The sequence below is a fragment of the Lagenorhynchus albirostris genome, chromosome 15 (assembly GCF_949774975.1).
Source record: "Lagenorhynchus albirostris chromosome 15, mLagAlb1.1, whole genome shotgun sequence".
In the NCBI taxonomy this organism is placed as follows: domain Eukaryota; kingdom Metazoa; phylum Chordata; class Mammalia; order Artiodactyla; family Delphinidae; genus Lagenorhynchus; species Lagenorhynchus albirostris.
Genome location: NC_083109.1, coordinates 12,402,921 through 12,413,880, shown reverse-complemented (window position 1 = coordinate 12,413,880; position 10,960 = coordinate 12,402,921). Strand labels below are relative to the sequence as shown.

Genomic DNA, 10,960 nt, shown 5'->3' with positions numbered 1-10,960 from the left:
AATGAAATAAAAATGTATAACCACATACACACGGATATGATCTTTGCCGGTTAGATTACTGATAAGGTCAGTCTCAGACAAGTTTCTAAACTGTGCTATGTAACTAAATACAACTGAGAAACTCTCAAATGAAAATTTTATATAGTGTCATTTCAATCAAAAGAAAATAATGAAACTAAGAATACGTATCTCTTGGAAGAGAGCAGTGGTGACGGCGTGGGTACCGCGGTAGGTGTGGGCCAGAGCACGCCGAGGTCAGCTCAGGCTGAGTAGGAAGCATGTGATTTTCTCTGGTGCTTTCAGCTCTGGGGCCAGACTAAGGCCTCTCTCCAGCGTGGTGTCCAGGGTTTGTCCCAAAGTGTCTGAGTGAGCCAGTTTGAGAAGGAGTCGTGCTTTCTGTTTCTTCTTTCACACAGCAAGGAAAAAAAAAACCACCCCAAAAAACCAAAACCAAAAACCAACCCCCCCCCACCCTAACCAAGCGCTAGGGTGCCTGGGGCATGGACCCGCTGGTTTCCCAGTGGCGCCGGGGTGGCCAGCAGGCCCGCCCGGCCCCCAGCAGCTGCTGCTGCATGAGGAGAAACCATAGCACAGGCGAGCGGCCATGCTGCTGCCTCCTCGGGGCCCCGCCTTCTTCACCACTGCTGTCTCCAGTCCTTTACCCATCGTGTCTCTCGGCCCACTGGAGGTATCAGAAGTTCCAAATTTTCAAAGCAGTTTCAGTATTTTCAGTATGTATGTTGGGATTTTTCAATGGTTCATGGCCAGATAAGGTTCAGCACCTCCCACACCTTTAAGGAAGAAAAAAACCAAAAATGACCCAAGTTTTGAAATTTAAGACAATTAAGCCATGTTAAAAATGAAACTAGCAGACATCGAGAAGTCCAATAGTTCAGGCCCCAGTTTATGATAACTGGATTAAGGTCTTCCCAGAATACACCAGCAAGTGAAAACAGCAAAGAAGAGAATGGGTATGTAGTATGTTATCTCTAGGAGGAAAAGGAAGAAAATAAGGAAATAAATGTATCTGCATAAAGAAACATACAGGAAAGGTACACAAGAAACTAATACAAATGTGATCTCTGGGTGGGGTGAAGAGAATGGTATGGATGAGGACTGCATGAGGGGCAAGACGTATCACTGTGGACACCTTTTAAAATAATTTTGACTTTTGCACCATGTGAATGTATTACCGATTGAAAGCTTAAAAAAAAAAAAAGTGAAAGCTTAAAAAAAAAAAAAAGGGCTTCCCTGGTGGCGCAGTGGTTGAGAATCTGCCTGCCAACCCAAGGGACACGGATTCGAGCCCCAGTCTGGGAAGATCCCACATGCCGTGGAGCAGCTAGGCCCGTGAGCTACAACTACTGAGCCTGCGTGTCTGGAGCCTGTGCTCTGCAACAAGAGAGGCCGCGACACTGAGAGGCCTGTGCGCCGCAATGAAGAGTGGCCCCCACTCACTGTGACTAGAGAAAGCCCTCGCACAGAAACGGAGACCCAACACAGCCAAAAATAAATAAATAAATAAATTTAAAAAACAAAACAAACAAATTAAAAAGAAGTAGAGCTCTCTGCCCAAAACTTGGAAACCTTTCAGGGCAAAGGGACAGAAAGTGACTAAGACAAGTATTTCACTACTAACTTGAGCAGACAATTTGAATTTAATGCAAATGAGGAACAGAACTGCCTTTCCATGTAGATCAGCTCACTCACACAGACATTGGTCCATTTCCTGTTCTTGGCATCTCTGTATTTTGTTGGTCCAACTCAGACAGCAACTTTAAAATGTTCAGTGCAGCCTAGCAGGAATGAAAAGGGAAGTCAAACCACGGCCACCGCTCAGGACCACAGTATACGACACTGAATAGCGAGTCGAGGGCTTGTCCTACTGCCCAACAAAACAAGTGGTCCCACTAAATAACCCTTTCATGTTTGAATTTTTAATTAAAAATATAAATTAAAAAATGTTATCCATGGTTACCTCACTGAATCACAACCTCTGTTAATTTTATTATATATTGCCTTCTAACATTTTTAACCTGTGGTCACCAGACTCTACAAATTTTATATCCCGCTTTAAAATAAAACCTTATCATGTTTCCGTGTTAGAATTAGAATACATTACCCTCGGTGACATTAATATGATGGGCACATTATATTACATCAGGTGAATATACCACAGTTTATGTCAATTAATTTAATCAATTCCTTTCCTTCATTTTAGTATTTCTTACAATAATAATTTCATCTGAACAGAACACCAAAACAAGGGGCTTTCTAAGTTGCCAGAACGTGGGCATGCAATTCCTTGTTCTGGTCAGAGATGAACTGAATACAGTATCTGGATGCGTTCCAGGACCCAAGTCCACCTCTCAGGTCAGCAAGGGAAGAGAGGAGAGGGGTTGGCCAAAGCCCATGAGTTCTGATCAACAGAATGAGAAATCAAGCCAGTAACCTAAGAAAAGTCCTCAGAAATATGAACCCTGTAGAACAATCAACTGTTCTCGAAGTCTGCAGGAGAATCCTTTTCCTGTCTTTCTGAGGCCAGCAACGAGCTGGAGCCAGGCCCACCGCGGGGGGTAACGTACCATATCGTGGCAGGACTCCACATCCTTTCCGATACCATGGCTGATCAGGGGCGGCTGAGAGGAGCAATTGATGAGAGATACGAATTCGTTCTTGTTGTTTTTGGGGAAGTCTTTGTATTCAACCTAAAGGGGAAAAGAAAACTGAGGCAAGGACAGGAAGGCAGGGAGTATGAGCCCGGCACACGGCTGCGGCTCTGGGCCCAGTGAACAGAGGTGACACCTCTCCCTGGTCTCAGCCTGACTTGTCTACACCAACTCCTGCTCAACAGGCACAAGAGACTCACAGTGGGGTCTGCAGCTAAGGGGCACTGAGGGCTGCAGGCAGGATGCCAGGGCCCCAGCTTCCAGAATCCTCCAGGAACCTAAATGTCTACTCAGAAACCCTGGTCTGGAAGAAGCCATGTCGTTTCCTAACAGGTAGAAAAAGGGCCAGCACGTGAATCTGTTCTCACTGAAGTCTAACTTTGTAACTCCCACTGGATTCGAGGCCTTGTCATTACGGTTGGCCTGGATTTTTAAAACTTACCAAAGGTTGAGGATATTCTCTTACCATCCAGGGTTCTAATACTTCCCGTGCCTCCTCCCTTCCTCAGGACCACTCTTTACCATGCTTCCCCCAACCATCCCCCGAGACAAAGAACTTGACTTAAAAAAACAAGTTACTTAGTACTGAGAGAAACCAGAGATGACCGCACTGAGGTACAGACCACACAGCTCAGACCCAACAGTTACCTGGAATCCCTGGACTCTGGAAAGATAGTCCAACTGCTCTGAGGGTCTCGTGAGAGGTCCATGGGGTGCGTGGCCTGAAGAGATGTTATTCTTTAAAACTGTCTCGGCTGTAGGTGAGGTGCCCCCATACAACAATTCTCGGGCTATCATGGCAGTTACCGTGGCCTTGGCAGGGTTCGGGGCTACCCTGCTGAACTCTCTGGTGTGATGCCCTTGACTGACTCCTACGGCCTGGGCGACCTCGGGCACCATGGGAAGAATTCCAGCAGGCAGCTGCTGATGACTAAGATAAGGCATCCTGAACTCATCCTCTTTATGGCCTGGGGATGGACAAGCAGACAAATCAACCCAAGTCCACGCACGCCACGTGGAGAGATGCTGTAAAACCCCACGCTGCCCCCCACCCCGGCACACACAACAGCACAGGCGTAATGCAGAACCAAGCACTGACCACTAACTCATTACCTAGGTTCCTGCTATTACCAGGAACCATGCAAAGCCCAGAATCACAGTCAGACCAAGACAATATTAACTTCACACTTACTAGTCCCATTTTCATCCCCAGAGCCAGGTTCAAAAAACGTTACTTTTCTTCCATCCCCTGGTTTCTTTATGGGTGTCTTAAAAAAACACAAAAAAAAGGCCATGAGCATCAATCAAACTGTTGAAAAATTAGTTCCTTCTGTCCAAAACTAAACAAACTCCAACCAGCCCTAATCTTAGTTTTATAAACTTTTAAACGATGAGGGCACTGGCAGAAAGGCCCTCTCCCAAGGCCCCACCACTGGTCTGCTTGTGCCGCCAATGTGCCCACAGCAGAGCCCCCTGCTTTCTCCCAAAGCACACTCTCAGCCACGTCAGCCTGTCCACGAACAGCATCTAAGGGATGGGGCCTCTGTTCTGTGCTCACGAGAGGGGAACGTTTAACCAGAAGGACCCTGAAGATGTTAGATTGATAGAGCTGACCAAGAAAGAAACTTTTGGGGGCTTCCCTGGTGGTGCAGTGGTTGAGAGTCCGCCTGCCGATGCAGGGGACGCGGGTTAGTACCTCGGTCCGGGAAGATCTCACATGCCGCGGAGCGGCTGGGCCCGTGAGCCACGGCCGCTGAGCCTGCGCGTCCGGAGCCTGTGCTCCGCAACGGGAGAGGCCACAACAGTGAGAGGCCCGCGTACCGCAAAAAAAAAAAAAAAAAAAAAAGAAACTTTTAGGTTGATGCTAAATAATTAAATAAACAAAGAATATTTCCTGGAGCACATGTCCCACTAAAAGATAAAATGACATAACCAAAGATAACAAATGTAGGGGGAAAATGTTACTAGATAAAAATTTTGGGGCTTCCCTGGTGGCGCAGTGGTTGGGAGTCCGCCTGCCGATGCAGGGGATGCGGGTTCGTGCCCCGGTCCAGGAAGATCCCACATGCCGTGGGGCGGCTGGGCCCGTGAGCCATGGCTGCTGGGCCTGCGCGTCCGGAGCCTGTGCTCCGCAACGGGAGAGGCCGCAGCGGTGAGAGGCCCGCGTACCGCAAAAAAAAAAAAAAAAAAAAAAAAAAATTGCCAAACACAAAGGTCTCTCTTCTGAGGAGACAAAGCTGCCTATGATGCTCTGTAAGATTCTGGAATGAAAACCCCCAGAGCCAAGTCCAGGATCTCTACAGATCCTCTGGTGAGTGTTTGGGATCCCCGTTATTGACTATGTGGCCACAGCTGCTGCCACTTCCCTCTGCTGACAGACATGACTGAATTCAGTCCTGGTGTTTTCAAGTTTATCCTGAAAGGACCAGCCAGTGACTGGAAACAAGGTCGGCCAAGGCTTTCACTGAGGGTACTGCTTACCAACCTTGGCAGAAGTGCAATTTTCAATATGGGATCATTTTTGTCTAATGTTCAATTCACAAAGAGAAAGAAATCCCAAATCGAAACTATGGATCTGGCCCTGACTCTATCATCACACTGTCTCAGTGTCCCAAGCGTGTTCCACAACTAACAAAAGCCTAAGGCTGATGAGTCTTTTATGCAGGACTCACTCTAAGAGCACAAATGACAGAATCACACACACATTAATTTCAAGTCCAATTAATTACCCGTCATCCCACAAAAGGAGAGGAGCAAGCTGCCCTCCACCAAGCACCCCAGACCACAAAGATACTGAAACAGTAACGACTTAACCCAGCACCATGCTTGGAGCCATGGACATGCAACTCCCCTTCTGACCACATTATAATGAACCAAATGCTAGGACCCTGCTCAGCCGGGCTGCTTTACTGCCAGGAGGATGAAGCCTTGCCCTGAAGCTTAGCCCTGGAGGAGTCAGAGTCCTGAGGTGAGAAGGTCATCTTGCAGTTAGAGAGCAAGGACACAGAGCCCTGAGCAGTCACCTTCTCCTCTGATTTGAGGGCTGGTTTGGTGGGCTGAGCCTGTGGGACTTTGAAACCAAGGATTTCCAGCATGTTCTCGGCTGCATTGCGTTTGGCCACCTTCTTATTGGTGCCTGATCCTTCTGCAGTGTGGTTTCCCACCTTCACCTGCATAAAGAAGGCAGAACTCAGATCAGGGCTTAACCCTTTAGAATAAAGACTGGTCAGGAACTGAAAAGAACCCAGAATGGTCAGAAGATGGATGGCTTAACAGTGGTGCCCTGGGGCTGGCTTGGACCAGCCTGTGAGAGCCCATTATGAAATCCTGAGGAATTTGGAGAGGTGGCTGTTAAAGGTAGCTATTATTAAACACTAAAGTATATAAGCTTATAATTAAACAAATTATTTTAACAAACAGAGGGAATGAATACTTCAAATTCATCACTTCCTAACTGGACTCCAGTTTACAATTGTCTATGCTTTTGAGATTCTTTACACTTGTATGTGTATGGTGTCAATATGCAGCTACACATCTCTTTCCAACTCACACAGAAAATGGCCACAGTGAGAGTACTTACACCACAGAAATCTGCAACTACTACTTATCAAGGATTAAGTTATACTGTTGATTGTCTATTCTTAAGCTTAAGTGATGGAGAAAAGGTTAATAACGCAGATTAATCTTTAAATTTGTTGTCAAGTCTGCAGCCATGACGTAACTAATAGAAAAAACTGAAACTTCCAGTCTTGGAAAAGTATTATCTGATTCAGCAAAGAAGCCATTCATATTGTTTAAATGAGTGAAGTTCTGACATGTCTTTGTTGTTGATGTAAATAAAAATATCAACCAGTCCTCATGCTCGTACCACAGTCATTCAACAATGACAGACGCAAACCTCCTTGCTGAACCTGAGGGGAATAAAGAATTCACACGAGTCTCATTCTGTAACGCTGCTATTGGTGACTGTCACACAGAGGTATGAAATTTACAAGAGTATTACATATTTTTTGTAAATTGTATGCTACACTTCCTTCCTATCAGTAAAATTTATAATATACACATATGTACATATAATACGTGTGCATATACGCGTATAGTCTCCACACACACTGCCTTTCCCTAAGAGTTGGCTGTTACACATACTCCAGCACACATCACTGCTTACCATCCCCTTCCAAGCTGGTCTTGACTGCAGACCAAAACCAGAAGCCCCGTCACAAAAGAGTCAAGGAAACCCTCCCTGGCCTGTGAAGAGGGGCCTGAGGTTGAATCCCAACCGGGCATCTACCAGCCGTTTGATCCTAGGCAAATTACTGAGCCTCTCAACAAACTGCAATTTTCTCTTGTACGTGGAAGGGTCATTACTCTTCCTGCCCTCTGACTGCAGAGGTGAAACACACCAGGCTAACTGATGGTGCTTTATAAGCTATAAACTGGGCTTCCCTGGTGGCTCAGTGGTTGAGAGTCCGCCTGCCGATGCAGCAGACGCGGGTTCGTGCCCCGGTCGGGGAGGATCCCACATGCCGCGGAGCGGCTGGGCCCGTGAGCCATGGCCGCTCAGCCTGCGCGTCCGGAGCCCGTGCTCCGCAACGGGAGAGGCCACAACAGTGAGACGCCCGCATACCGCAAAAAAATAAATAAATAAATAAAAAATAAAAATATAAGCTGTAAACTGCTATGCAGAGTGAAGTATTCTGTTTTTCACCAGAAAACACTATTAAATTCAAATCAAACATTCAGGGCTTCCCTGGTGGCGCAGTGGTTGAGAGTCCACCTGCCAATGCAGGGGACACGGGTTCGTGCCCCGGTCCGGGAAGATCCCACATGCCGCGGAGCTGCTGGGCCCGTGAGCCATGGCCGCTGAGCCTGCGCGTCCGGAGCCTGTGCTCCACAATGGGAGAGGTCACAACAGTGAGAGACCCGCATACCGCAAAAAAAAAAAAAAAAAAAAAAAAAAATTCAGCTGCCCGTGTGAATAACTGTTTAATAAGCTGAAACACTCTGTACAAATCTGAGGCGTGAACCCAATCCCCGAACTCCAGGCTCTACAGAAGGATCAGGAGAAGCAGACCCTTTCTATAATTCATAAAGCTTCTGAGAAGAACAATAGTAACTTGCAAGAAGTAACAAAGAAAAAAGTTACCCATGATTCCCCCACTCCTCTCAACAGGCGCAGTGAGTCCAGGCTCCTACCTGTTGATACAGCAGCATGTGTGCTGTGCAGACAAGCACGTTTTAAGGCATCAGATTAGTGCAGGCAACATGGTCTAATAACAGTGACATCTGGCAGCAGGGAGTGCCCACTGAACCTGGCCTCCTGGGGAGAGGTGTCCGGCCGCTGGACTACCTCAGGCCCTGAGACAGGAGGCGGTCAGAGAAGGGCTGCCCACAAGCCGGCTGACCCACCTGCATCACAAACTCCCTGCGGCGCGGGAGGCCTCGCTCAGTGAGGAGGAGGTACTCTGGCTCCTTCTCCTTTTTTGCCTGCTGGATCTGGGCCAGTCTGCTAATCGGGTTCATCCCCTGGCCGTACTCCGGGCTGCTTTGTAGCTGAGGAACAATGAATGTAGAAACCATGTGCCATGTTAGTCACAGTAAGGACCTTGCCAATTCAGAGACAAGGACATGACAGTTGATTACTTCTATGTTGTTCTAACAGCTCAGAATTAATCAGATCTTTTTTAAACCTTTTTTTACTTGAAAGATGCCTAATGATTTTCTATGATCGCTCTGAGGTGATTTTAAGGTCTTCTTAGCAAACCAACATCACCATTCACTACGAGTAGGCAAGCACCATTGTAACGTCTGCTTTTGAACAATAAATGTCAACATATGACAGTAAATGAAGAGGTAGAAAAAACATAACAAATTCTTTCTAAAACTTTCCAAAAGTGTACATTATAAGGATGGGTTCCCAGCTTTCTTAACAATGACTCAAAATCCAGAAACCATATGCTAACTTGTGTGTGAAACTTGTATCAAAAACTTGGATTTTGATACAACATGAAACAATACTGACAATCAGAACGGATCCTGGTGTTCATAACTGTCCCCGAATGGACCCCTGTCCCTTCTTTGGGTGGGTGAGAGAGAGTATAATTTTTGATAGGTTCTTTAACGTGACTCAAAAATAAGAAGAAGGTGTATACGTCTGACGCCTACGCCTGCCCCAGACATCTCCCCGCCCAGGAGTATCCCGCGCATTCAGAACCGCGCAGTGGGCAATGAGACGGAGGCAGCACAATTTAACTGTTCTCCCCGCAGACTGGCAGCGCGGCTGCCAACACACAGCTTCTCACTGTGACCGCACCCAGACGGGCGTGGCCGCCTGCGGAGGCCTCCACTGAAGCCAGCACAGTGTCCCTGTCGTTGCCTAACCTGGGACTCCTGTGGGAGCAACCCAAGGTGGCCCCTGTAAAGGCTCTCCAAGGCCGGGCCTGTGCCTGCCAGCTCCCGACCTCCTTCACCAGCCTTCTAACCCCCCAGCTGCCTTTGGGCAATGAAAACGCCCTCTTCATTCAGAAAAGTCCTTACCCTGACTATGCATTTTGTTTTCTTTTTGATTCTGGGCTTCACTCGCTCAACTGTAGGCAGGGGCGGCAACTTCTTCAGCTCCTCAAGAACAGCTATAGCAGCATTTTTCTTTGAAATCTTCTTGCTCTTCCCTTCACCTTCCCCCACAAACTCCCCAACCGACACCCTGGTCACAAAGCTCTTCATGTGGGGTGGGCCACTCTCCCGGGCAACCTGTTTTAGAGGGAAAGACTGAGTGAAAGCGTGACAGGCACTCATTACCAGCTGCACGGCACACTGGTTAGCACACTACTTCACATGAAACACAGGAAAAGGGGAATTGAGGACAAGACCCATTAAATGAAGGGAGTGTAAACAATGATAATCCTGAATGCTTTCTCTTCCCATTTCTTTTTCTTCCCCCAAACTTGTTAATGTTCTCAGGTCTGATGAGTCCAAAACAGACATGGAATAGGGAAACATTTTCTACTCCCGCCCACCCAGGGTCACAGACTGTCCTGAATGTAGTGAGCTCCCCTGAAAACGGCAGAAAGGAAACTGGCCCAGCAAAGCCCAGAAATAAATGCAGCACACAGAGGTCAACTTTAATATTTGCTCTGAGCTGCCAGCCAAGATTGAGCTTATTAAATACTGGCTGCTCTACAGCTGTAAAAAGGAATAAGAAAATCTCCAAGCACATAAAGTGATCCCCAGTACACAGTAACTGAAAAAAGCAAACTGCAAAAGAGTGTACAAAGGGTGGGGGGGGGTGTTAAATCTATGTATACATATACACATACATATAAATAGACACACAAGTGTGTGTGTTTATATGCTTATTTTTGCAAAAAGAAACTCAGGAAGGATAAAGCAGAAACCAATGGAATCAGTTTCCTACAGCAGATGGGAGGGATTGGGGTAGAAAGGGGACGAGATGACACTTCTGAATATATCTTTTTGTGTAGCTTTGACTCTTGGAACCACTTAGTATAACACATATTAAATATATAAGAATAAGTCAACAGAGATGGGGGAAAATACTAAAATATGAACATGAAACCTAACTGTAATTAAAGTGATTACATAATCACACAGAAGGAAAATAAAAATCAAATCCAACCTACATGAGCCAAGATACCCTTGAAAAGAACAACTGAGTTAGCAGACTTACACTGCCAGATTTCAAGACTTTCTGTGAAGTTACAGCATCTACAACATCATGGTATTGTTTAAGGATAAACCAAAAGATCACTAAAACAGAAAAGAATGTAGAAACAGACCTGCACATAGACGGTCTTGATTTCTGGCAAACACACCAAAGCAAATCCAAAGTCTTTTTTTTATAATGACATTGGAGCAACTAGATATCCACATGGGGAAAAAACTGAACCAAGATCCTAAACTCAACCAAAAACAAAAATTAACTGAAGCTAGAACACAGACCCAAACATGAAAGCTAAAACTATAAAGCTTTCAGCAGAAAACACAGGAGAAAACTTCATGAACATGAGGTTGGCAAAGAATTCTTGAACACAAAAAACACAAATTAGAAGTCCTCAAAATTAAAAACTGCTCATCAAAAGACAACATTTAAAAATTTAAAAAGGGAACTCATAGAATGGGAGAGAATATTTGCAATATATGTACCAAACAAAGGAATTATATCCAGAACATTTAAAGAATTCCTACAAGTCAATAATAAAAAGACAAATATTCAATTAAAAAAATACTTCAACAGGTACTTTTGGCAAGGATGTGGAACAAGTGGTGGGAGT

General features: G+C 45.9%; 1 protein-coding gene across 25 annotated transcripts in view; it reads right to left on the bottom strand.

Moving 5' to 3' along the window:
- Positions 1–253: 253 nt before the first annotated feature.
- STAU1 (staufen double-stranded RNA binding protein 1) overlaps positions 254–10,960 on the bottom strand; it is a 58,324-nt gene continuing 47,617 nt past the window's right edge. For 17 of the 25 annotated variants that reach the window (XM_060122222.1, XM_060122199.1, XM_060122202.1 and 14 more), the window contains 8 exons: positions 9,207–9,437; positions 8,079–8,222; positions 5,693–5,839; positions 3,862–3,937; positions 3,318–3,637; positions 2,586–2,708; positions 1,711–1,796; positions 254–791 (listed from right to left, as the gene is read on the bottom strand). In XM_060122222.1, the coding sequence (XP_059978205.1) occupies positions 776–791; positions 1,711–1,796; positions 2,586–2,708; positions 3,318–3,637; positions 3,862–3,937; positions 5,693–5,839; positions 8,079–8,222; positions 9,207–9,437 (1,143 nt within the window). In that variant the 3' untranslated portion in view covers positions 254–775. Of the gene's footprint in view, positions 792–1,704; positions 1,797–2,585; positions 2,709–3,317; positions 3,638–3,861; positions 3,938–5,692; positions 5,840–8,078; positions 8,223–9,206; positions 9,438–10,960 lie in introns of those variants that run through there. The other 8 variants (XM_060122223.1, XM_060122201.1, XM_060122204.1 and 5 more) reach the window with 3 other exon arrangements.